At 34.3% G+C, this 26,992-nt stretch overlaps 3 protein-coding genes across 3 annotated transcripts in view; 2 read left to right on the top strand and 1 right to left on the bottom strand.

Moving 5' to 3' along the window:
- LOC123654414 (protein transport protein Sec24A) overlaps positions 1-15,438 on the top strand; it is a 42,745-nt gene extending 27,307 nt beyond the window's left edge. The window contains exons 13-16 of the mRNA XM_045590322.1: positions 530-758; positions 1,475-1,711; positions 2,505-2,624; positions 15,369-15,438. Coding sequence (XP_045446278.1) covers positions 530-758; positions 1,475-1,711; positions 2,505-2,616 — 578 coding nt within the window. The 3' untranslated portion in view covers positions 2,617-2,624; positions 15,369-15,438. The remainder of the gene's footprint in view (positions 1-529; positions 759-1,474; positions 1,712-2,504; positions 2,625-15,368) is intronic.
- LOC123654415 (UPF0728 protein C10orf53 homolog) lies at positions 6,223-8,774 on the bottom strand. The gene is made up of 3 exons (XM_045590323.1): positions 8,684-8,774; positions 8,024-8,109; positions 6,223-6,707 (listed from the first exon to the last, which is right to left on the bottom strand). The coding sequence occupies exons 1-3, from the start codon at positions 8,772-8,774 to the stop codon at positions 6,438-6,440; spliced, it is 447 nt and encodes a 148-aa protein (XP_045446279.1). The 3' UTR covers positions 6,223-6,437.
- On the top strand, positions 10,591-15,471 carry LOC123654762 (probable cytochrome P450 6a13). The gene is made up of 3 exons (XM_045590648.1): positions 10,591-11,851; positions 14,793-14,934; positions 15,369-15,471. Exons 1-3 carry the CDS (start codon positions 10,591-10,593, stop codon positions 15,469-15,471), a joined length of 1,506 nt encoding a protein of 501 aa, XP_045446604.1.
- The last annotated feature ends 11,521 nt before the right edge of the window (positions 15,472-26,992 follow it).

The following is a 26,992-nucleotide window of genomic DNA, read 5'->3' as shown; positions in this document are numbered from 1 at the left end:
CATTTTACTTTCCTCCACTGCCCTGTGACGTTGCGTCTGCTGCCTCTATTTACTGGCGCTGTTGATGTGGGTTAGTATCGTGACATGAAGTGACGTGACGTGATGTAATGTAATGTCAATCTGTCATCCTCGTGCAGTTTATTTTCGATTGCTCTATAGTGAGCCACTGCTGTAATGGTAGACTGGTGGATGTGACACGAAGTGACGTGACCGAAGAGTAATAATTGTATTAAGTTTTATTTATTATTAAAACTAATCTTTAGTTAGTTATTATTTAGACAAGGTTGGAAATAATAAGGTGAGAGAGCAAATTTCCAATCTTGGTCTTGTTTAATTGTCCTACTATAAAACAATAGTATTGATATATCTAGACTTATTTAAGTAAAAAGTACTACCTTACCTCAAGTATATTTACCTACCTTCTCTCAAGTATATTTTAATTGTTAATTTAAATAAATACCATATTTACTGAATGTGTACCACGTAAAAGGCTACTTCATTAAGTTTAATTTGTTATAATTCCAGAAAGCGTTCCGTACCGGCACATCGACACGTCTGGATGAGCGCGTAGCCGACATGTGTATGATGAAGTGCGCGCCGCTGCCGGCGCTGCTGCGCGCCGTGCACCCCGACCTGTACGCCATACACGCGCTGCGCGACCACGTGCGCGACCACGACCACGACCACGACCACGACAGTGATCGCGACCACCACCCCGGTGCGCCCGACCCGCCGCGTCTACAGCTCTCCGCTGAGAGGTATGCTCTTGTGTACAATAGAAAGGTAATCGCGCCACGTGAGACCACGAGCCTGATCGTGATCGCGACCACGAGCTCAACGCGTCCGACTATGCTCTATGCGCTATTCAATGGAGCACGAAAACCTTCATATTCGTGTTTCGTAATCTGATTCGTTGCGTCTGCTTTCATCCGAAATGTGGAATATCAGTAAAAAGTAGTTCGCAAGGCACATATGTTTTGGGTGACGACTCTCATCTTCAGGACTGACGCTAAGAGGGTTACAAGGTTATATTAATTGGGGTCAGGTTCTTGTATGTTTTGACTGTGCCGGAAATTTTGTTATTTATCTTCTGTTTTAGTAAAGCTTTAAAGCAAATGAAAGCCATTATTAGATGATTAATATAATCACTATTAGGTAAAATACTACTAGACTACTCAGAAGTGTATTAAGATAATTGTTATTCCTAAATAATATATTTCTAAATGAAATCTAATAAAGAAAAAAATATATACAGTAAAAACTAGTGTGCTTTAGACCACACGCCTGAATTAAAACTTCTTTAGTTCCTACAGTAATATACGAAACGTAACTCCCTCTTTCTATCTTCACTAACTCACATCTCCCTGTCAAATTCCGTTCGCCTCGCCCGATGGCACTTTTCGTAACGCTCATCACGCATTCACTAGCCTACTCCCCAAGTCAAGCATCATCATCAGTCATTATATTGTTACAGGATAAATATGAACGGAGCGTATCTCTTAGACGACGGTGAAACGATGATAATATACGTATGTCACGCCGCCACTCCGGCCTTCTTGTCTGAGACATTTGGTGTGGCGGCCTTCAGTCAACTACCAGATGAGGCAAGGAGTCTACCGAGGATAGAGAACGAAGGAAACGAGCTACTTCATTTGTTCATCGACAAACTGAACGATGACCGACCTTATCCAGCTAGTATACTAATTCTTAGGTAAGATTATTTTTGTACTTATTTTGTAAGTTTATTTAGCTTATATTTGAGGTGTTTTAATGAATAAATCACTATTATGTACGAGTATGTATGTATTGTGTGTATTACTTGTTAAGAAATGTGAAATAAACACTTCGTACTAAATGGGATGACTCCTAGAGTAGAATGAAAAAGGAATAACTACAAATATTGGTCGGTATAACATATTCTCATAAGCAAGAAATTATCATAGCAAACAAGCGTATGGGTCACTGTTAGTATAAGATTACCGTAGCCTACAGACATCTGCAACACCACAAGCATCCCAAACGCGTTGCCGATCCTACCTCCATCATTCCAGGATCTCTGTAATGTGACGAAATGTGACGTGACGTGACGTGACATGACATGACATGAGTTTGTCATCGCCTTATGCGTCTTGCTCTTTGTATTGAAAGCAATATTAGTTAGCTAGTGATGTTCTGTGAGGTTGAAGTACTTCCCCAGTTGGACAGCTCCAGATTTTGAGCAGGATATATCCAGCTGTGCCCTACCTCAGTAAATTTGATTGATAGACTATCAACCTGTTTCTGTGACAGTACTTGATAAATATTTTCGTAGGTGCTAGTTGCTTACGTATTTATTTACATAAGTAATATTTATATCTATAGAAAAAAAAGTACATGTAATCACAAAAGTCGGCAGTAACCTATAACACAACCGTGTTTGTATGTTATTGATATATTACGGAATTAAATAGTATAAATAAATATTTCATAGTATTTATTATATTAATGAGAATCATTTATTCCAGGGACAATTCACCATCACGACAACTTTTCACGGAGCGATTGATCGAAGACCGAGTCGAGTCCGCGTTTTCGTACTACGAATTCTTGCAACACGTTAAGACTCAAGTGAAATGAGTGATCAAGTTAGTGAGTTAGTGAGATAGTGACTCGAGTTAACGTCGCTCGGCCAAACGTTACTGTGACACTGCCCTAACTTGTTAATGATTTCGGTATTCCGTTTAAGACTATCACCAACAGTTACTATAGTTCCGCTAATTGCGTGTAATATATATTGAATTATATTGAAGACGCGATATAAATTTATAAGAAGGTCTTACTGTCAATAGTGTATGATATTTTATCGTCACGACTTTAAAATTGTAATGAAATCTCGTGTCGTACCACTTTTGTAATAAAGTGGTCGGAATGTAACAATTTTACTTGTTTCTATTCATATTCTATAAAATCACCATCAATCAGTACATTTTCTGTATTGACACGCTAACACGCTTTCAATCGAATTGTATATTCATACAGGGATCACTTTGATCCAGTATAAAAATTGCCAAAATTAGGGCTTCGCAACCAAGCGCTTATAGCACGATAATCCTTAGTAATACAAAACGCAAGTGTAGGAAATGGATTTTGTCGTAAGTTAATGGTTTTAAATTAATAAGAGAAATTGTAAAGTTTTTTACACAATAATTAGGCGAAAGCTTTGGATGTGAAATTTAGATGTTTATGATTGACTCACGAAAAGAAATATGGTGATACAAAGTTTGTCGGGTCAGCTACTATTCAATATTATTAAATAAAAGCTGCGTGAATATATGACAAGAATACATTTTTACAATGACAATATTTTATCTTTAGCCGTATAGAATAAATAAGGAAAAAACACATACCCTGCGTTCCGAAATGCGATGAAATTGATTACAGCGATCACAGAACCGTTCCGTTTTATCCTGAGCGTGCCATCGAATGCTCACGTGACGTCACAGATGACGTCATTACGTCGCCATATTGCGCTTACAATGATTTTGCCACTTTTGACATTTCTTGTCGGTTGTCTATTGTCCAATAACTAATTGAACAACAACAAAAAATGGAAACAAGAACAACACATATTATATATATATATATATATATATATATATATATATATATATATATATATATATATATAAATCGGGCAAAAATCGCTGTCGGAATCCTCTAATAACAAAAGTAATCGAGTTTCTTTCTCTTCCTCCATTTCCTGTGCGTGCGTAGTCATCTCTCAGTGTATTGCAAAGAGTCACTACGTTTAGTAGTATATTGTGGAATTTGTGGATTAATTTAATTTCGAAAAACTAACCTCAACAAACGTCAAACTGACAAAAACAATGCTCAAAGCGCTAAAAAGTGCATTCCGATTTGAACAATGATTTGACACTAATTTCAATTCGGAACGGTCGATATCGATGACATCGCTGTAATCGATTTCATCGCATTTCAGAACGCAGCCATAATTTACAAATTACAAAAAGTTTATTATTGTTTGAATTGTTTTTTAATAAAAAAAAAGAGTAGGTAAATGTATTGAAATTTAATATCCAATAGAGTTTATTCTCGTAATCGAAATAAAATCACAGTAACTTCACAATGGTAAAATTTTGCAATGAACCAATAGCAATATATAATGATAGTTTCACCGGTCAACTGTATTTTGACAGCTGTCAGCGAAAGAAAACGTTTAAAATTGTTCGTTAAAAGGCGTATTACTTTAAGATGCCTCTGTTCGAGCATCTTTCGTTGAGTTGCTATTTTAGAAGTCATATGACGTCATTGCACCATTTTAAACCGTTATCGTCAGTAAAATCCAGTGCAAGATAAAAATTTGACGCATGATCTCTAAAATAAATATATTAAACCTTAGTAAAATACCGATAAAGAGAAAGTTGTTACGGCATACATAGGCATAACAAGTGTTATAAAAGAATCAATTTTAAACACTTTAATTTTTAAACATATATTTCACGTCATTTGACACGCTAGCAACGTTATTGTTAGTTAATATTAAAAATAAAGTTAGTTCGATAGACGGAAAATCGGAATAATTTATATTTTTAACGGCCATTTCGATTTTTTTACTCTTTTAAAAAAAATGTTATTCCTCATTTAAAAGTATTTGTATAAAAATCTTAAAATATGTTTTGGGCGTGTCTGTAATATCACGGACTTTATTGTTGCAATGTTTTATTGCAGTTTCGGTATTAAGTGTTAATTTTAAAATTATTTATGTGTATTCGAATGTAAATTTAATAAGTTAGTTGGTTATATAAGTCGGCTCTAAACAATTATACTTTATTTTAGTTATATCGACCTCATAATTAGTTCTTTTCTTAGCTTACCGATGTAATGTTTATTTGAAGTTTTTATATTACAAAAATTTATTCGGTTTAAAATACGGCTTAAGATCTTATGCGATGTATACCTTATTTTTAAGGTTCTATAATATAATAATAAAAAAAGAAAAACGTAAGGAACAAGTCACTGTTGCGTTAAAGTTATATTCATCCAGTTTTTGTAAATTCCCTTAAAATCAGACTTAATCAATGTTAAGGCCGATCAAAATGTATAAACATTTGACAAATTAATTGTCGATTTTGAAAACTTTGTTCCTACGACGTCTAAAAAAACACAATTTTAATGCATTATGTGTTCCGTGCGTTTTTATTAACATTAATATTTTATGTTCGAATTTAAACATTTTTTTAATTTTAGAAATTAAAAGTAATTTTTTTCACTGTGCGAATCGATTTATGCATATTTCCAAAGAAATTTTTGCTTGTCATTGATAAAATTATAGTTAACTCTTTTGTATATTTTTTTTCATATACAGACTTGTTTCCTATATCAATTAAAATCAATTGGTCAAATTGAATGAAATATGCATTGAAGATTGTATAAATGTTTTTTAAACCAGACCAGGCAACAATGTAAATATAGAAACAAATAAAATATACGATCATATTACGATAGATAAATGTAAATCAGAAAATTTAAATAAATATATACATCACAGTGTATTTGCTGACCGTATGTAAATTGCTATGAGAGTAAAAGAGGGACACACTAGTGCGACCAAGCAGTTTCAGTTTGACGACATAGGAATCTTACTAAAGCTACGTTCACAGTATGTTATATTGAATGAAGCTTTTTCGCTTGCGCCTGTTTGACGTACAATACTTGTGGATAAATTCTAACGCTAGATTTAAAAAAAAAAAATTGTAATTAAAGGAGTACTTCACTTACAGTTCTCATACTGCTTGGCCCCACAAGTGTGTTCGTTTCCAAACGATTTTATAATAAGATTGGTTAACTGTTGTCTGTTCGTGATTGATGTATGATTCAAAACATAAAATAAATGTATTTAATTTATTGTTAGCGGACTGAACTCGGGAGCCTTGTAACTTGTTTCAATATAACAAATCAAAAATCATTGTTTTCTTTTCTATTACACTTTTTTCTATCTATATATACAAAAATGAATGTTTGTCTGTATGTCCTTTATAGAATCGTAAGCTATGCATTTGATTATGTCATGATCTTCAGCAAAGTGTTGTGTATGAGCCCACAAAGGTTTCTGAGTTGGTAACGACCAAAAAAAAAAAAAAAGAAAAAGCGTAGCAGCGCGCGCAGGGAGCTAGTACTCTATAAATGGAATGAACATCTTGCTTGGTTATACACAATGAAATGTTACTCTTTAAAAAAGATTGATTGATCAGTTTTTTATCTTTTTTGAATCTATAAAGATAACATGTAGGCTTTTTTGAATTGATATCAATGACAATATCATAACAAAAAAAAAATATAATAAAAAAAAAGGGAAAATAAATATAAATTGTCCGTAGTCTCCATGTATTGAAAAAAAAGGACCCTTAAATAATGGGAACGTGCACATTAAAGCATAATTAATTTTCGTTTCTCTTAATAACTCCACAGCATGTAACACATTCCAAACAAGTGTCAAAATTTTCATCCAAATCAAATGCCCAATATGCTTTGGGAGAGTATCCGCTCCTGAACATTTGTTTGTCCAAAAGGGCCCAGGACCAGAGGTAGCTTCTGGCTCTTAAGAATTTAGCCGACGATTCGACCACAGCGATGATAGCCCGACGACAGACAGGGTCGCGTTCTGAGCATGTGTTAAATGAGAGATTGTTTATGTTACACCTAAATACCTGAAATGCAAAAAGTTTTTTACTATCATCTAAATTTTGCAATCTACATTTATTATAATAAATTTATTGTTAAGGCAATTAAACAATAGATTACGAATTATTATTTAATTATTATATTAGTTAAAAATAAAACTCAGGTTGTAATGATGAAAAAAGTCGGGTAAAACAGCAAGTACAGCGCAATTTGAACGTTGATGGAAAACATGGCAAGTATGGCCACACATTCCTGTGTTAAATTAACCTTTTCTAAATTATTAAGGCGCACTTCTAAATGTTGTTACAGTCCAAGTCAAAAAACGATATAATTATCAGTCCGATTACGAGATAAGTCTTGTTCTTTCATTTTGACGTATATGAAAGCAGTGGCGTAGTGTGGGTTTTAGCTACTCGGGGCGCACCGAAAATTTGCGAACCGTAACTACCTACTTTATGTATAAAACAATATGTACGGTAACGCTTCAGCCGGTAATATCCCACTACTGGGCATAGCCCTCTTTCCCCATGTAGGAGAAGGATCAGAGCTTAATCCACCACGCTGCTCCAATGCGGATTGGCGGATATATTCCCTACTATGAGTAACGATCGCTATCAGGTGTACATGATAACAACCGGGACCGTCGGCTTAACGTGCTCTCCGAGGCATGGTGGGGAGACCCACAAAGACCGCACAAACACCCAGACCACGGCAAACACCTGTATGGCCAATACAAATGTTTGTCATGTGCGAGGATCGAACCCGCAACCGCCAGCGCAACATGTATAATACATGGCTGTAACCGTTGCGCCAACGCGGCGTCTACTATGTACGATAAGTTTTATCAAAAATATAGAGTAACCAAAAATTATTGATCAAAAAATTATTATCTACAAAGTAGTCCTTATATTTTTTTCCTAGTAATCCCAATGCTTAAGATCGGCCATCTAAAAGGAAAATGAGTTACATTCTACGTAATGCACATCACCACGTTTGAGATAGTGAACTCTAATATTGACATAGGTATTGATTTAAACTAGTTCTGATAGTAATCACACTAGTTGTGAGCGTAGTGTCACTGTACATCGATGGTACTCGATTTCATATCGCCTCCTCCCGTTTGGACTTTTATGCTTCCGCTACAACATTGCGAACGCGATGATTTTATGGTGATTTTGCAGCCAAATAGTGTTTCAAGTGCCGTCCATGGATCCCTGGCAGCGCCCCACGCTACACCACTGAATAAAATACCTTATTCACCAAGACTGTACACTTGACAAATATGTTTTAAAGGTATTAAATTAAATTAGTAATGTTGTGTAGTATTCTTTAAACTGTTTACCTCATGTCCACACATTTCTAACATGCAGTAATTTATGTATTCTACAGGCACGAGGTCGACGCGAAATCCCAATTTTTGTAGATGTTCTAGTAAAAAAGCATAATTAAAATGAAAATTCTCAAAATAACATCGTGTGTAATATATTTTCGATATGATCATAATGGAAGTACACAAGTATATGTATGTATTATTAAAATATATAATATTTTTCCCAATCATCATCATCATTATCATCATCATGATGATTTTTCCTAAAGCAAAACATAATTTGTTAGAAGTCCTCCGAAGCGATTTTGGGTCTACATTCGGTTTCTTGAAAATGTGTTTTGAGTTTGATCTTGTACAGAGAGCGAGTCAAAGATGTTGGAAAACTATTCCAAAAAATTTAGAAAAAACTTAAACCTTAATTTCCTTCCTCTTAAATCATATTCGTCAACCATTCTGAAGAAAATGCTTGGTAAGTATTTAGATTAAGACCCGTCGAATAAACAAAATTTTAACCTATCTTATCTAAGCTCGAAATTCGACCGTTTGCCGACATGATTTCGTTACAAAATTAATTCGACGGGTCTTAATCTAAAGACTAGCCAAATGCTTAACCGTGGACTAAGTAAGGGTCAGACATTTTGAGCAGTTATAGTTATATGTAATATTGCTTACCGCGGATACCTCGTAATTTTTGTGGTTTATGTGCTATTGTGTTAAATGAATCGTTAGGTCCATAGTATATCCTAACATATTGTATTGACATCTTTACAGAAATATTTTCATTTGAAAAAAATAAGTGTAGGTATAAAATCAAAAAATATTAAATATAGGTGTAATGATTTATCAAAGTGTCAACTAATAAGTAGGTACTTGTATATTGTGAGACCTCTTTGGACTCGCAATGCAATTTATATAATAATGGTTATCAGAGTTAGGTTTGGTGTAGAGGCCATGTGGCAATGAAAAAGCGGAGAGGTTTTACTTAAAATAATCTAAATTAGATAGTCTAATAATAAATTCATGCAGCCAAATTTTTTACTAAGTGCAAAGTATAATTTAATCTATTAAAAGCCAAATGTCGTGTACATTCATTGTCAATTAGTTATTGCAACACGTCAGAGATTTATACAATTTTTGAACTTACCTTTCGTTCCAAAATCAAAACCTCAAGTTCATCTACCTATAAACAATCAATACATATAATAAAAATGTAACGGGTCGCTGTCTGTACATTGATTGTCAGAATTTTTCTCTGTTTGTCTGTGCATTTGTGCACGCTAATCTCAGAAACTGCATATCAAATTTGTGAATCGATTTTGTTTTTTGTTAGAAAGGAGATATCGAAAAGGGGGTGATAGACGTGCGAGTAAGTTCGCAAATTTGTGGCTCGACGACCTTTTTCGCTGGTGTGTCACTCTAAGTACGCGTACTTTAAAACCGCCGAGTATATTCGTTGACGATCCGACAAGTTTGAAATTTTGCTCGTAATCCGCCTGCGCTCGTGCGTGTGGCAGCACTGCGAGCCGCGAGCCACCAATTTTAACCGACTTCCAAGAAAGGAGGAGAACCTCAATTCGAATCAGAACCTTAGAACTTTTGACTGGGCGGGCGGACCGATTTTCACGATTTTTATTTTAATCAAAAGGTGGTGTGTGTCGTATGGTCTCATTTAAATTTGATTGCGATCTAATAAGTAGTTTTTGGGTTATATCTAATAATACGTATTTACTTGACTGTTTTATCGTCTACCTACGATGTGTTACTTGTTGATGTAATTGAAGTCGGTTTTTAATTATACGAAAAACTATACATTTTTTATTAAAAATTATAAAATGGAGTCAACAATGTTTCGGCACTTATATTTCAACATGAAGTAACTTAAAAAAATTTAGATGCACTGCGGACTTGACCTTACATACATCCTTAAATATATGATAATAATTAAAATTAGATTGTTATGTATTCTCACTCTGGTAAGTCAAAAAATGTATGATAAGATATTTATTCAATCTATTTTATCATATGCTACCTGACTGCGAGGTCATACAAATGCTGTTTATCGAAATGTTGTATGTTGTATAGCAACTAGATCAAAAAATGTTACACGTTTTAAATACGTATTTAAATATGTATCTACGTAAAACTAAATAATATTAAAGCCAACTATAATGTTAATCAAATGACAAAGGTACTTAAAGTTTTTTCCTTTTCCAATTTAAAGTGAGTAAAAATTTGCAAATTATGTCATATTTACAAATTTTAATGTAATACAAATGATAATTAAATACAATCCAACATGATATTGTAATCAACAGTGTAAAATATAAAAATAGTAAATAAGTTATTATAAGTAAATATATTTTCACATCTTTGATATCTCTTACCGTATCTGCCTCGATAACGCAAGAAGCTAAGCGTTAAAACTATTGATAAATAATAATTGCAGTCGCTTGTGTGTTCTCGACTGTGTGACACGACTCGAGATGTTTATTTATCTGGTAATAATTTTGGTACTTGCCATTTATTTTTATGGCACTCGTAATCATGGCTACTGGTCTAAAAGGAATATAAAACAAGAAATGCCTATTCCGATTTTCGGTAATTACTTTATGAATTTATTTGGACTCAAGAGTATTACTGTTATTACAACTGAATTATATAAAAGATATCCTAATGAAAAAGCTATAGGACGATATTGTGGTAATACACCGGAGCTGATTGTTCGAGATCCAGAAATAATAAGAGATATTTTAAGTGTGGATTTTGCATACTTTCATGAGAGAGGACTAGGTAGAGATATAAAAAAAGAACCTCTCCTAATGAATATTTTTAATGCTGATGGAGATTTATGGAAACTTTTGCGTCAGAGATTAACTCCAGCTTTCACCACAGCTAAGCTAAAAAGCATGTTTCCTTTAATTGTAAAATGCGCAGAAAAACTTCATGGAATAGGCGATGAAATAGTGACAAAAGGTGGGGAATGTGATATACGTGATCTAATGGCTAGATTTACAACTGAATTCATCGGCGCTTGTGGCTTAGGTATAGAAATGGATACGATTACCAATGAAAATTCAGTATTCAGAACGGTAGGTAAAGAAATTTTCAAGCGTTCTTTTAGTGACGTTGTCCTTTTAGGCATTTATGATGTCCTTCCAGAAACGAGAAAAATGCTTAATCTTTTTGATAAAAATTTAGAAAAGTTCTTCATTGATATGATTATGAAAGTTTTCGAGCAGAGAAACTTTAAGCCTTCAGGTAGAAACGACTTTGTTGATCTCGTTTTAGACCTAGCCGCCAAGGGTAAGATAAAAGGAGAGTCAATTGAACAGAGAAATCCAGATGGAACACCGAAAGAAGTCGAGTTAGACATGGATCACTTGTGTATGATTGCTCAGGTATTCGTTTTCTTCGGGGCCGGTTTTGAAACCTCTTCGTCGTCTACGAGTTATATGTTACACGAACTTGCTTTCAATCCAGACGTACAACAAAAAATTCATCAAGAAATCGACCAAGTCTTAGCAAAACATGACAATAAATTGTGCTATGACGCGGTAACAGAAATGCATTATCTAGACGCGGCTTTCAAAGAATCTTTAAGGATGCTTCCGCCAGTGGGTGTCCTCAATAGACTTTGCGCCAACCACTATAAAATTTCTAAACTTGGCACGACTATTGATCAAGGAGTGCGAATTATTATTCCAATACACGCTTTACAGCATGATGAGAAATATTTTGATGACCCTGAACAATTTAGACCCGAAAGATTTTTAAACGATGACAAGAATAGAACAAGTTATGTGTATATGCCGTTCGGGGAAGGGCCTAGAAGTTGCATAGGTATGATTTCCTTTATGCTATTTTTGACAACACTTACTTTATTGTATATAATATATTGTTTTAATCATGATATATTGTTAGAAATCAGATTTGACGTTGAAGATATCAGCGTTAAGATTATCAAAGACAAAACAAGATAACATTTTAGATAAATATTTTTTATGTCACAGATTAATTTTATTATACTCGTAATGTGATTAATTATTTAATGAAGAAAAAAAAAACGAGTGTGGTTTAGACACGACTGAAGTAAAATTTATAAAACGTAACTCTCTTTCTTTCTAACTTCACTAACTTATATCTCTCTCTCTCTCAACTTCCGTTTGCCTCGCCCGATCACACTTTTCGTAACCCCCTCGTCACGCATTTACCAGCTTTGTCTTCAAGTCAAGTGTGCGTTAAGAAGTTTTACTTCCAAATTAATTTGAGTATCATTTATGGACACATTAAGCATAAATTGGCAAATAACTTTTATCGTAACATTTGCTAATTATATTAATATTCTTCATTACGAAAGCTCATAAAAATTTATATTACAAGATATGTGGGTTTATTGATGCTGCTTTCATGTAAGACGAGACTGAATTTATAGTAATTAAAAGTTAAACAGTTTTTTTAATAAGTAAGTAACTGCTAAATTTCTTGCAAGTTCTTCTTAACAGAATCTGCATTTCGAATCGGCGGAAGTTTTATATTAACCAAAATTAATTTATTAAGGACTAATATAAAATTTGTTCCGGCGTAGTGGTGTGAATGCCATACACATGCCTAAACACCGAAGGGTTCCGGGTTTGATTACCTCTCGGGATGGATATTTGTATATGTAAAAATATTTATTTCTGGTTTGAATATCTGTCCTTGTTCCCCACTGTGCCTCGAAGATAATATTGAGTGGTCAGTCCCGGTTGTTATCTGCCTATAAGTGGTAGCGATTTTTACTCATAGTAGGGAATATATTTTTATTCAATTTTTTTTTTCACTTTATCACTCTTGCGCTTATGAGTCCCGCGGTAACATCATCTCACCACCATGGGTAGACTGGTAGAGATCTCTTACAGAGATAAGTTCGCCCTTGCCAACATCCTTTGTTAAAAAGACTTGTAATTATATTTTTTTTAAAGGGCAATAAAGAATGTATTATTATATCCGCTAACCCACATTGGAGTAGCGTGGTGGATTAAGCTCTGATCCTTTTCCTACATGGGAAAATTCAAAAAGTTCTTCATCGTATTATTTTTTCTAGTTTCTTTGCCTACATGGGGATTATGTTTTGATCCTTTTTCTATACGGGGAACGAGGCCTATTTCCAGAAGTAGGATGTTACAGGCTGCATCGTGAAAAGGCTAATATAATTATAATTTGTAAAGTGGCAATACAGAAGTGATTTTGAAGCCGACTTGAATAAAGACATTCATAATTTTATTTTTTAACCGACTTCCAAAAAAGGAGGAGGTTCTCAATTCGACTGTATTTTTTTTTTTTATGTATGTTACATCAGAACTTTTGATCGTATGGACCGATTTCGACAAATTTTGTTTTAATCGAAAGGTGGTGTATGCCAATTGGTCCCATTTAAATTTATTTGAGATCTAACTACTACTTTTCGAGTAATATCTAATAATGCGTTTTTACTTGACGCTTTTTTCGTCGACCTACATTGTATTACACCGCATAACTTTCTACTGGATGTACCGATTTTGATAATTCTTTTTTTGCTGTAAAGAGGATATTCCAAATTTAGTACCATGATAAGGAAACCAGGATCTGATGATGGAATCCCAGAGAAATCGAGGGAACTTCTTGAAAATCTGCAATAACTTTTTACTGGGTGTACCGATTTTGATAATTTTTAATTTAATCAATAGCTGATGTTTGTCATGTGGTCACATATAAATTTTATTGAGATCTGATTACTACTTTTTGAGTAATCTTTGATAACGCGTAGTTACTTGACTAATTTTGCGTCGATTTACGTTGTATTACTCGTCGGTGTCATTGAAGTCGGTTTTTTTTCGTTTGCGAGCAAACACAATTATTCATAAACTATATCGAACCATTACCAAATGCTCGTTTGCAATCTTTATAATGTGATAAAATGAAGACTGAAATAAGTATTATATCACATTTGTAGATAAATCTCAAAGTTAAAATGATAATACAATTTCGCCGATTTGTAGATATTGTCGTAAAAAAGTCAAATTTATTTCATTTGTGCGAATCATTCCTTTTTCATAGGAATACAAAAAATGCTGTAATATCAGACCTATATCTACATATCTACATTTAAAGGGTCACTTATTACAGAAATTCTAGATTTTAGTACATATCAAATATCTTTTTTTTGTATCTCGAATGGTTGAAGTTATTCATTAATTGTATTGTATACAGATGTTACGATACCAATTTTTAAATTTATGAAAACTTCATTGGAAAGACTGTTTTACAACAAACAAGGCAATTAAACCAACCCGGGAAAAAATTATCAGATCTGATTAGATATGAACAGGCATGAATCTTCAGGCCTATAGACATGAAAAATGAGCATGGTTGATCAGGCATAATATTCCTATTCATGTATGATCAGGTCTGAAGGCTCATGTATAATAAACGAATCGGATTTAATCATACTTCCTGGAATCTGAAACAATATATTATGCTTCATATTATTACATATATTAATATCAATTCAATTATAAATATATTAATGTTTATTAATTGTTATTATTATCACTCATATTAAAAATAATGAAATATTATCTGTAACATTTGGTTAACCTTTGATTCATTTATTTTAATACTACCAACTTTTAAATATTTATCCAATTACGCGTACATTAATGTTTATTTATTATTGTCAGTATCACTTAAGTTGTTAAATATGATAACTATAATATCCAGTTAACCTTGAAATGTAATGTTAAGCGTATCAATTAACTTTTAGAGTTAGATAATAATAAAAAATTGTTGTTAGTTAATATAGTTTATTTGGAAAAACATTTGGATTCATTAAGTGGAATTTGGACTGTACGGAAATTTCCAAATTTGTCATCGCTGATGGACTCGGCTCTCATTGTCATTAAAAAGTTCGTCAACTGACTAACGTTACTACTGCTCGATTAACATATTTTAAATATTCACAGAGCTCAATTCTACCTTTGAAATGTTTTCAATAAAATGGATACCTTGCGTTACATAATAATATTATGTATCTCTGTAATATATGTTTTACCCCAAAAAAATGCTGATTTCAAATCAGTAATGAAATCAAAAATAATGAATACTATAATTTTAGTATTTTATATTTGACAGTAATTACAGTCGTCCAATTAAATAACATGAAAATTGGAGGATAGCTTCAAATGCGAATGAAAGCGCATATGGCAACTATCTAATATATAAAAATATTGTGTTAAGGCAAAATATGTTTTGGGTGCATGAATGAATGAATTATTTTTTTTCAATTGTATCACTTTTTAAGTATTTTTTTTTTTAATATTAATGCATGTCATAACTTCAGGTGCTCGTTTGGGTCATATGCAGTCTCTGGCTGGTCTCGCTGCGCTGTTACAGAAGTTCTCAGTGGAACCTTCGGAGAAAACAAGAAGAAAATTAAAGATTAATCCGCGATTAAACGTCGTTCAAGGTGTAATAGATGGTATACCGCTTAAATTGGTGTCGAGAAATAAATAAATTTCTATTTAGCAATAAATATTTTTGTAGACAATTTTAACTGAAATTTGATTGGCATCTCAAAACAAACTCCCTACGTCGTGTCCTCTCCTTGCAAGCAAGGCTCCCTTTAGAAAATATTTCGTAAGCTATTCCATTTCAGTTTAATATTGTATTGTTTACCTCTTTTACTAAAACTTGTATGTTTTTTATTAACTTAAGCCTATTTCAACAAACATTACATAATAACATTAAATAATAGTTATTGAGGTGAGGTAGGGTAAAGGGTATGTATTTCCAGGAAAAAGAGCTCGAATATACCTATGATAATGCTGACAAAATTTTGAAACCTTCAAAGACATGATTTATGTTATAGTTGATCTAAAAACAGGAAATAAAAATTATATATTGTATTAACATCTGTAGCATATATTTTTAATAGCGCCTGATTTCGTTCCTGCTGATGCACAGTTATGCATTAGCGTTGCTATTTACTTTTTCTAGGCGACTGATTTAATTTTGGAATACCCTCGTATTGTATTACGTCGCGGTTCACCTTAGGGGGTAGTTGTGTCGCGACGCGCGGGGTATGCTAGGGTATATAAGCCTCAGGGCGAGTGTTTGCGGCCTTTTTGCCCTCTTTGCTCTTTTCTCTTTTTGGGTTGGATTCTCTCGCCGTCTTAAGATCTGAGTGCAATTAATTGTGGGTGAGTCATTGTAGTTTCTTATGGTATAAGCTTTGCTTTAGTGTAAGTTGATTTTGTGTGTTTTGAAAAAAAAAATTAAGATTTCTGTAGGATTTTTTTACTCTCTCTCTCTTGTGTCTCGTGTTAGGAGTTGTGGGTGACTCTCTAACCCAACGAACAATTTTTTAACACGTAGCACTGGCGCCCAGCGTAAATTCTCTAATATTTAAAATTATTTGTTTGTCGGTGAATTATTTTAATTATTTTATTTTGTAGGGTATCGCATTGGCACTCAATTTTTTTTTCTTATTTCTGGTAAGTGGTTTTCTCTGGGTATGAAAAGGGTCTTGTCCTTGTGTCTTTGTGTGTTTTGTGTTTTGTGAATTGTGTTAAATTATTACTTTTCATTTTTATTAATTAAATTTGATTACTGTTTCGTTTAGGTTGTGTATTTATATTAGTATGTTTAAAATTTAAAGTTAATATTTAAAAGTTTTTATTTGAATTTAAAAGTTTTGTCCGAGCGTAGTCACGGTTTTTGCATTGTTAATCGTTCCTTGCTAAAAATTTTCAGTTACCTACTTTTTGTATTAATTATTTCTTGCTCAATAATTTTTGCCGTAACTAAATTTTTTTTGACTACCCTCTATTAACGAATATTTTTGCTTACTTTGTACTTCTTTGTTACATTTTAACATTAATTTAAATCGAACTTTTTTTGTGCTTTTTGTTTCGTTTAAATTTTATTATTGTGCTACGATGACTCACTTAATAAAATTCGTATCCCTGCCTAAGGCTGAGTTAGAATATGAGGTGGTTGTCCGGAATGAGGAGCCAACTTCCACGGTTTTAGCTTTACGTAAACAAATATTACAATTATCGGAATTGTTACCGTCAGAAGAGATTTTGGTCAGTCCGTTGGATATTATAACTGATTTGGGCGGTATTAGTGACACTTTGATAAAAGTGAAATCAATTATTAATATATTTTAGTTATAATAAATTTTAGTTTTCGGTAGGGAGTTAGTGTCGTGTGGTTCGCATTATTTGGACTCTGATAGTATAGAAAACATGATTTTTACTCCTCGTGACTGTTATGCGGAGAACTTGGGTCGGTTGGCAAGTATTTTAGATAAAGTTCAATTTCGGTTGTATGCCGCTCATTTAAAAAATACTTCAAGTTATAATTTGCGTCGTAGGACTGCGGAATTTAATGTTGGTGATCTTGTTTATAAGAAAATTTACTTCTTGAGTGATAAAGATAAATACTTTTCTAAGAAATTAGCGCCTAAATTTATCAAATGTCGAATTGTTGGTAAAAGGTCTCCTCTTGTATACGTATTACAGGATATGAATGGTAAAGATCTTGGGGTTTGGCATATTAAAGATTTGAAGTTAACAGGAAGTTCTGGTAGTAAGGGTAATTGATATTGTGTTTTATTTTTGTTTTAAATCTATATTACGTATTCCATTTTTGAGACGGGTGATGATCTCATTTTTTTTTATTTTTTTTTATTTTGTGCTTATTCAAGTACATGACTTATGATAGTTGTGTGTTGGGTACGTCTCTAATGTACTTTTGGTGTTTATTTTTGTTGAGTTATTCCACTGAGCAATAACTTAATTTGTGTGTGTTGGGTGCATCTCTAACGTATCTACCCACTCATATTATTTTGTTTAAAGCCTACGCCATAAGTTGTTGTTGTTGTGTTACAACTTTATTCTGGAACGGGTGGCGATTCCACATATTAATTTATTCTATTGAATATATATTCGATTCTAATTGTGTTATGCACATTCTAAAGCCTACATCGGGAATACGGTATTAAATATGGATTAAAAAGAAAAAAAAAATTGTTAAATTAAAAATTTTAAGTAGCTGCTGAGTGGTGCTCATTTATAGACCGTCACTCTGAGTGTCAGGGCGTTAATTGTCTAGGTCGGTTAACGCACGTTGATAGTTGAATTTCAGGATGTTGTATGTTAGTGACGTATGATTGGGTCGTAAGACAGTGTTGCAGTGAATTCAAAATTATATGTGGTGTTTTTGTAATTCGATTATCTCTTATGATTAATCTATCAAAAAAAATTTTTTTTCTCTTAGTATGGAGTTAAATTTTATAATCCCTTCCTGAGCTTACCAGATTCTCTCCTTACATTAGTTTTTTTTGCCCCACGTTGGGCGCCAGTGCTACGTGTTAAAAAATTGCTTGCTGGGTAAGAGAGTCACCCACAACTCCTAACACGAGACACAAGAGAGAGAGAGTAAAAAAATCCTACAGAAATCTTAATTTTTTTTTCAAAACACACAAAATCAACTTACACTAAAGCAAAGCTTATACCATAAGAAACTACAATGACTCACCCACAATTAATTGCACTCAGATCTTAAGACGGCGAGAGAATCCAACCCAAAAAGAGAAAAGAGCAAAGAGGGCAAAAAGGCCGCAAACACTCGCCCTGAGGCTTATATACCCTAGCATACCCCGCGCGTCGCGACACAACTACCCCCTAAGGTGAACCGCGACGTAATACAATACGAGGGTATTCCAAAATTAAATCAGTCGCCTAGAAAAAGTAAATAGCAACGCTAATGCATAACTGTGCATCAGCAGGAACGAAATCAGGCGCTATTAAAAATATATGCTACAATAATATATGCTACACATCAATGAAATTTTTGTGTCTTATCATCATTACAGCCTATACAGTCCACTGCTGGACATAGGCCTCCACAAGTTTACGCCAAAAATAACGTGAACTCATGTGTTTTGCCCATAGTCACCACGCTGGGCAGGCGGGTTGGTGACCGCAGTACTGGCTTTGTCGCACCGAAGACGCTGCTGCCCGTCTTCGGCCTGTGTATTTCAAAGCCAGCAGTTAGATGGTTATCCCGCCATCGGTCGGCTTCTTAAGTTCCAAGGTGGTTGTGGAACCTTGTTATCCCTTAGTCGCCTCTTACGACACCCACGGGAAGAGAGGGGGTGGCTAAATTCTTTTTGTGTCTTATAAGGAGGTGAAAATGCTTGCATAGAATAGGAAAAAAATCCATCCTCCTGAAGCTCCGGCGAATAAAACATAGCTCTAAAATTAGTATAGAATAACTGAAAGACATCAAGATCGAGAATTTTGCTGTAAAGCTTCTAGATGTGTAAGGGTCGCTGGAGATAGTTTTTTAGACTATAAAGATGGCAAACAAGCGTAGAGTAGTCGAATAATGGTAAGTGGTACCGTAGCGTATGGAAGCCTTCAACACCATGAACATTGCAAGCACTTTGCCGTCCTTATTGTCGACCATCTTCCAAAACCTTGGCCATCGTACACACTAGTGATGTACGAATATTCGCATTTGCGAATGAGTTTGCTCAGCAGTGGTATGGTACAAGCTAGCACAGATTTGACTTTTAAGTTGTCGCTGGGTAACCACGGAAAGGGGGAAGCTATGGTAGTAAGCCTGTTATAGATATGGCGAAACATTTTCATCGAGTCCGGTGCAAAGCTATTTTTACGAAGTTACCATCTTACAGTCTCCTCGAGCGATTAATCATGACCATTATTAATCTTTAGTTTTTCAAGACTCAGTGCTTTCACCTACGCTGCTTCTTCTTCATATAACGATATGCAGGATAAACAGTTTAGTATATATCCTGCTTAAAATCTGGAGCAACCTGTCTGGGGATATACCTCACCTTACAGAAGATCACAGCTAGATAATACTGCTTAAAAGATTTTTTTTACAAAAATGTTGTAGTACCGAACGTAGCATAATGTAATCTATCTATATCTATCTATATATATATATAAAAGCGAAAGGTCACTCGCTCATCACGAAATCTCCGAAACTATAACAGCTACAAACTTGAAATGTGGTAAGTAGGCTCCTTATAGGGCGTAAACATTCACTGAGAACGGATTTTACGAAACTCGACCACTAAGGGGGTAAAACGGGGGTTGGAAGTTTGTATGACAGTCCTATGTTTTTGAATTAAGAGACTTGAAATTTAAAATGTATGCTCTATAGATGGTGAGGAGGTGTCCAAATAATGCATCGTAATCTACATATACATAAGAGAAAGGTCACTGACTCACTCATCACGAGAACTCAAAAACCGCTGGATGGTCCATCCATCCAGGATGGAAAAAGATGAAATTTGGCAGGAAGGTAGATTATAGTTAGTAGACGTCCGCTAAGAACGGATTTTGGGATATTCCATCGCCAAGAGGGTTTAATTGGGGTTGATAGTTTGTATGAAACATATACAGCAGGGTCGGTTTAAAGGAAAATAGCCGCGTTTGCAGCCCTATGTGTTCAAGAAACATTTATATTGATCACTTATAAGTATTACAAAAAAAAAATATTTTATACAATATCTAACCTTTACGTTACTAGGATATTTTATCTACCCCTGTCGTCACGGAGTCACGGAGGAGCGTGCGTTACGCTATTCCGTGGCATATATTTACGTAGAACCATATTAAAAACTAACTTGCATGCAGTATATTTTAAACATATTTACACTACAATACTATCATCATTACAGCCTAGACAGTCCACTGCTGGACATAGGCCTCCACAAGTTTACGCCAAAAATAACGTGAACTCATGTGTTTTGCCCATAGTCACCACGCTGGGCAGGCGGGTTGGTGACCGCAGTACTGGCTTTGTCGCACCAAAGATGCTGCTGCCCGTCTTCGGCCTGTGTATTTCAAAGCCAGCAGTTGGATGGTTATCCCGCCATCGGTCGGTTTCTTAAGTTCCAAGGTGGTTGTGGAACCTTGTTATCCCTTAGTCGCCTCTTACGACACCCACGGGAAGAGAAGGGGTGGCTAAATTCTTTAGTGCCGTAGCCACTACAATACTATATTATAACTACATTATTTCATACCACAATTCTGATGAATTCAATGAACCATTTTGTTCGCGGTTTTAGTCGCGGGCAACAGTTAGTGTATTATAAACAAAGTCCCCAAAAATGTATGTGATCGATTCCCTCAAAATCTACTTAACTGATTTTCGTGCGGTTTCACCAATGGAGAGAGGGTCTCAAGAGGAAGGTTTACAGAACGGTTAAGCCGATTTTGATGAGAGTTTCACTGGAAGTTTGCTGGGAAAACTTTGTGACACACTGATCTCAACGCGGGCGTAGCCGCGGGCACAGCTAGTTATTTTATATAAATTATATTAGTAAGACGTAAGTTAATATTAATGTAAATGTTTGTTTTGTTCCAAATACCTACCGTCAAAATTTATCAGCAGACGATTATACGGATTGTGAAAATGTTTACTTAGTTATACAAATAACAAATATAATTACTTAATAATATTTGAATCACAAAATTACGCCCTGAATACACAATCGGCATATACATACAAAATTTCATTTAAGTATGTTGCGCAATGATGCACAACTGAAGATTTATACTACACCATCACAGGCGTATTTAAAACGTTTACATGTCATATAACAAACAACAAATATTTAAAAAGACATAAGGCCAACTATTACATTATTCCAACCAATTCCCGCCCACCCGCCTGCCCAGCGTGGTGACTATGGGCAAAACACATGAGCTCACGCCATTTTTAGCGTGAACTTGTGGAGGCCTATGTCCAGCAGTGGACTGCAATAGTCTGAAATGATGATGATGATGATGATGATGAACCAATTCCCACCTGAGTCTGGGTGTAATATTTGCATTTATTTATTTATTTATATATATGTTTTATCTCCATTTATTTATAAAAAAATATTTAGCTATATTAGCCGGCCGTTACCTATGACAAGTTGCTTACCCTCGGAACAGACGACTGTGTGTGAAGGTTATAAGATATTTATTTATTAATTGATGGCGAAGAGTGAATAATGATAACGCCCACCTACTCTTATATCATTACATAGTATAAAACAAAGTTGCTTCCTGCTGTCTGTATGCTTAGATCTTTAAAAGTACATATAAAACAAAGTCGCTTCCCGCTGTCTGTACATATGCTTAGATCTTTAAAACTACGCAACGGATTTTGATGCGATTTCCTTTAATAAATAGAGTGATTCCGGGGAAAGGTTTATGTGTATAATGCATGCGTAATATAGTAGAGGGACACTGATAGTTTTTGCAACCGTGCGAAGCCGGAGCGGATCGCTAGTGTACAATAAATGTTATTTTATAATTTACATGTAATGTTTGACTTTAGTTTAATGAATTACGACAAAGTAAAATATTTTAGCTTTTGTCCCCTCTACATAAACGTACATATCGTACATCATTTAAATACATTTTTAACCGACTTCAAAAATGGAGGAGGTTCTCAATGCGACTATTTTTAATGTATGTCACCTAAGAACTTTTTACAGGGTAGACCGATTTCGATGATTCTGCTGGCATCTATTGTAATGCAGTGAGATATATTATCCACTAGAGGGCAGTAACAGTTTATTCTTTATAAATAAATTTGAGCGTTTAATTTTTGAGTTATCGCTAATAATGAGGGTTTGCTTGATTATATTTTGTCAATCTATGTTGTATTATACCTTATAACTTTTTACTGGGTGGACCGGTTTCGATAATTCTTTTTTGATTGAAAGGTGGTGTTTATCATGTAGTCTCATCCCTACTAATATTATAAATGTGAATGTAAGTTTGTTTGTTACGCTTTCACGCGAAAACTACTTAATCGATCATCATGAAACTTTGTACACATATTTTTAAAGGTATTAGAAGTAACATAGGATACTTTTTTTTAAAAAAATCAGTGCGGGCGAAGCCGCGGGTAAAAGCTAGTTGAAAATAAATCGAGATCGTATGAGTAGTTTTTGAGTTATTGTTAATAGTGCGTATTTAATTGACAGTCCCCCCCCCCTTCGTTGTATTACTACTGGTCGATATAATTGAAGTCGTTTTTTATGGTTGTAGCATATATTTTTAATTGCACGTAGTTTCGTTCCTGCTGATGTATAATAGCACAGTTATGCATTAGCGTTGCTATTTACTTTTTCTAGGCGACTGATTTAAATTTTTGGAATACCCTCGTATTGTATTACGTCGCGGTTCACCTTAGGGGGTAGTTGTGTCGCGACGCGCTGGGTTTGCTGTATATAAGCCTCAGGGCGAGTGTTTGCGGCCCTTTTTTTTGGGTTGGATTCTCTCGCCGTCTTAAGATCTGGGTGCAATTTATTGTGGGTGAGTCATTGTAGTTTCTTATGGTATAAGCTTTGCATTAATGTAAGTTGATTTTGTGAGTTTTTGAAAAAGAAGATTAAGATTCTGTAGGATTTTTTTTACTCTCTCTCTTGTAGTCTCGTGTTAGGAATTGTGGGTGACTCTCTGGCACAACAAACAATTTTTTAACGCGTAGCATGGTCAGGTAAAATCAGCCGGTTGTTACCTGTAACACAAGCATTAAATTGCTTACCATACGAGCAGACGACCGTGTGTGAATGTTATAAGATATTTATTTATTTATTTATGGTTCCGTACCTCTAACGGAAAAAACAGAACCCTTATAGGATCATTTTTGTGAAAAAAGTGTAAATACAAAAGTTGTAGATCTTTTTATTACCAACAACTTTGCCATTTAACTTTGTCCTATAGTACTTGTAGTTTAGCCGAAAATCGAGATAAGACGTTTTTAACTCTTAAAGCCTTCCCTACCACTTCCTGACCCCAGTTTGCCCGTAATTTATTTTTCCTTTCATTTTCGTTGTATTTTGTCTTTCTTTTACAGTGGGTTTCATCCTACTATAATTTTTTTTCACTTTTTACTATTTTTAAAGGCTGAAAGCACTGGTCTGTACACATGTACGTAACATAAATACTAATACATTTGAACAAACAAATACTGAGCTGTTATCTTTTTTTTATTGTTTAGCGATAATGAATGCGTGCTATGTGGCTACGGCACTAAAGAATTTAGCCACCCCCTCTCTTCCCGTGGGTGTCGTAAGAGGCGACTAAGGGATAACAAGGTTCCACAACCACCTTGGAACTTAAGAAGCCGACCGATGGCGGGATAACCATCCAACTGCTGGCTTTGAAATACACAGGCCGAAGACGGGCAGCAGCGTCTTCGGTGCGACAAAGCCAGTACTGCGGTCACCAACCCGCCTGCCCAGCGTGGTGACTATGGGCAAAACACATGAGTTCACGTTATTTTTGGCGTAAACTTGTGGAGGCCTATGTCCAGCAGTGGACTGTTTAGGCTGTAATGATGAATGGAAAATTACTTCGTAAACAATAAAATATAAAACCAAAGCTATCAAAAATGCATGCATTTAAGGCTTTTTTCACACGTTCCTGATAAGTCTCGGTTCGAAACCTGATACGTAGACGTAACAGTATTCAATAGACAAATATTATTTATATTTTCCGTTTTACTGTCAAATACTTCTGAAAGACATTTCTATTCGCAGCCTAAAAACCCAAATAATGACGTAGTATTGTAGTGTATGTAAACTATAACTGCGTTCCTTCAAAATATATATATATATATATCACATTCCACGTGAAAAAAAAAAAATAACTAGCCCTTTTTTTAAAATTTCATCATCATCATCATTATTCTTTTTTTTTAAATTTAGTTCGTCTTAATATACTAGCTACTCTGGTAAGGTATTTCTGCATAACTCCCCAACACTATTTTTCTTAGCCCTAAAAAACATTGATGAAGTAAAATATTAATACTACCGTAGTGGCACCAATGACCGACAAGAACCAATAACCGACACTTTATATTTTGATTCAATAAAATAAGAGTAGGAAAACGATTTCTTAATATAGCAAAACTGTACCATAGATAGCACACTTTTGATTGGCTCCCAGTGACTTTTGAGCGATATCCGTCTTTTTTTTTAAAAATGACGGTGTGACAACTGATTGCGCCTGGAGTACCGGTGAAAATTACAACATTTCTTAGTGAAATCCTTAAGGAAGTGAGTACATTTTTTTTATTAATTATACTAATGTAGTCTAACATAATATGTCGATTTTATGTTTTTCACGGGTTATTATAAGAACTATACGATCGATTTTTGTTCTAACGAAAGTTTAAGGTTATTTTGATATTAGTATAATGTTGGTGTCGATCACTGGTTTTCATAAACTGACTTTTGCCAATAATCGACACGGGTCGATAATAATTTTTTGAAAACATTTTTCATTTGACAAGCGAATATAGTTCTTCTTACTTTGCGTATTTAGTAGATATTTGAAATAAACTAAACTAAGTCGAGAGACCAGTAATCGACAAGTGTCGATTATTGGGAAATAATGTGTCGATGATTGGTTCTTACAGATGGTTCCGAGAAAAAATTATACTCCCAACCAGTTAGAAAAAACCTTAGAAGCTGTAAAAAAATGGCGAAAAGATTGCAGTCGCATACCATTTTTGGCGCGAACTTGTGGAGGCATATGCCCAGCAGTAGACTGCAATAGGCTGAAATGATGATGATGAAACTTTTTGATAATTGTTTGTTAATTATATTGACCCTTTTTATTATAATTTACATAAGTCTGTAAGTGTGTAATCTGTGTATTTTTATGATTAATACACTTCAGAAAGAATAATTGTGTTTGCAGGCAAACGAAGAAAAGCCGACTTCAATTATATCGACAAGTAATACAACGTAGGTAGACGAAAAATTAGTCAAGTAAATACGCATTATCAAAGATTACTCAAAAAGTTGTAATCAGATCTCGATGAAATTTAAATGTGACCACATGATAAACATCGGCTTTCGATTAAATTAAAAATCATTAAAATCGGTACACCCAGTAAAAGTTATGCGGATTTTCGAGAATTTCCCTCGATTTCTCTGGGATCCCATCATCAATCCTGCTTTCCTTACCATGGCACCAAACTAGGGATATCTCCTTTCCAACAAAAAAAAAAGAATTATCAAAATCGGTTCATAAACGACGGAGTTATCCCCGAACATACATTAAAAAAAAAACAAAAATAAAAAAAATATATATATACGGTCGATATGAGTAACCTCCTCCTTTTTTTGAAGTCGGTTAAAAATATGGACATTATACTATGGACAATAAATGAATACTTATTAAACTGTTAATTTAATTTTAACGACCCACTAAGGAGGCCGCGATTTGGCAGATACACAATATAGGTAATAGTCGATAACTGGGAGTCGGTAATTGGTAACTGTCGATTACTGGATTGTCGATTACTGGAGATTCGGTGTCGATGATTGGAGATTTATACACTTTTTCCATTTTTTGGATTTTTTTCTAGTCCGGATATAGTTAGTAAAAATATTACATCCTATTCTTATATCAAGAATATACCTTACCATACTCAATCGTTACTTTTGGTTTAAAGATGACTAAATGACCTTTAATTTTATAAAGAAGCTCACTATCTCCTTAAAGTGTCGACGATTGGTGCCACTACGTTAACTGTCTTATACAACTAAATAGCTACAAATCTAAACGAATTCTTTTTCTCGGAGAATGTTTTTTATTGTAAATTATAGTAATTTTCCTTTAAAAGGCGTATGTATTTATGTGCTCACGAAAGTTATCATGCAGGACGAGTTTATCAAAGTAGCTAAGTAAAGTATTTAAACAAATTCAAATTTGAAAATATGCTTGGTACTTTTTTCACGCGAATTGTGGTTCATTTGAAGGAACAGAGTCAGGAGTTAAACACCTGTATATATGTATATATAACTTATATAAGGTCACAAAGTATAGTGTAAAAATTCAAATTGAACAAAAATTTTCCATCGTTATAACATAATTTAGTTTTAATATTCACTGATAAGGCTCGTAT

Source organism: Melitaea cinxia, chromosome 6 (assembly GCF_905220565.1).
Source record: "Melitaea cinxia chromosome 6, ilMelCinx1.1, whole genome shotgun sequence".
Lineage (NCBI taxonomy): Eukaryota > Metazoa > Arthropoda > Insecta > Lepidoptera > Nymphalidae > Melitaea > Melitaea cinxia.
Note: the sequence above shows the minus strand (reverse complement) of the source record. Positions and strands in the feature narration are given on the sequence as shown.

Excerpts from the sequence above, each read along its gene's own strand:
- LOC123654415 (XM_045590323.1), bottom strand. The coding sequence starts at position 8,774 with ATGTCAATACAATATGTTAGGATATACTATGGACCTAACGATTCATTT. Across the intron at positions 8,110-8,683 it reads AAAATTACGAGGTATCCGCG|AACATCTACAAAAATTGGGA; the intron begins GTAAGCAATATT and ends CTTTTTTACTAG. Across the intron at positions 6,708-8,023 it reads TAGAAATGTGTGGACATGAG|GTATTTAGGTGTAACATAAA; the intron begins GTAAACAGTTTA and ends TTTGCATTTCAG.
- LOC123654762 (XM_045590648.1), top strand. The coding sequence starts at position 10,591 with ATGCCTATTCCGATTTTCGGTAATTACTTTATGAATTTATTTGGACTC. Across the intron at positions 11,852-14,792 it reads AGGGCCTAGAAGTTGCATAG|AGTTAGATAATAATAAAAAA; the intron begins GTATGATTTCCT and ends ATTAACTTTTAG. Across the intron at positions 14,935-15,368 it reads GCTCTCATTGTCATTAAAAA|GTGCTCGTTTGGGTCATATG; the intron begins GTTCGTCAACTG and ends TCATAACTTCAG.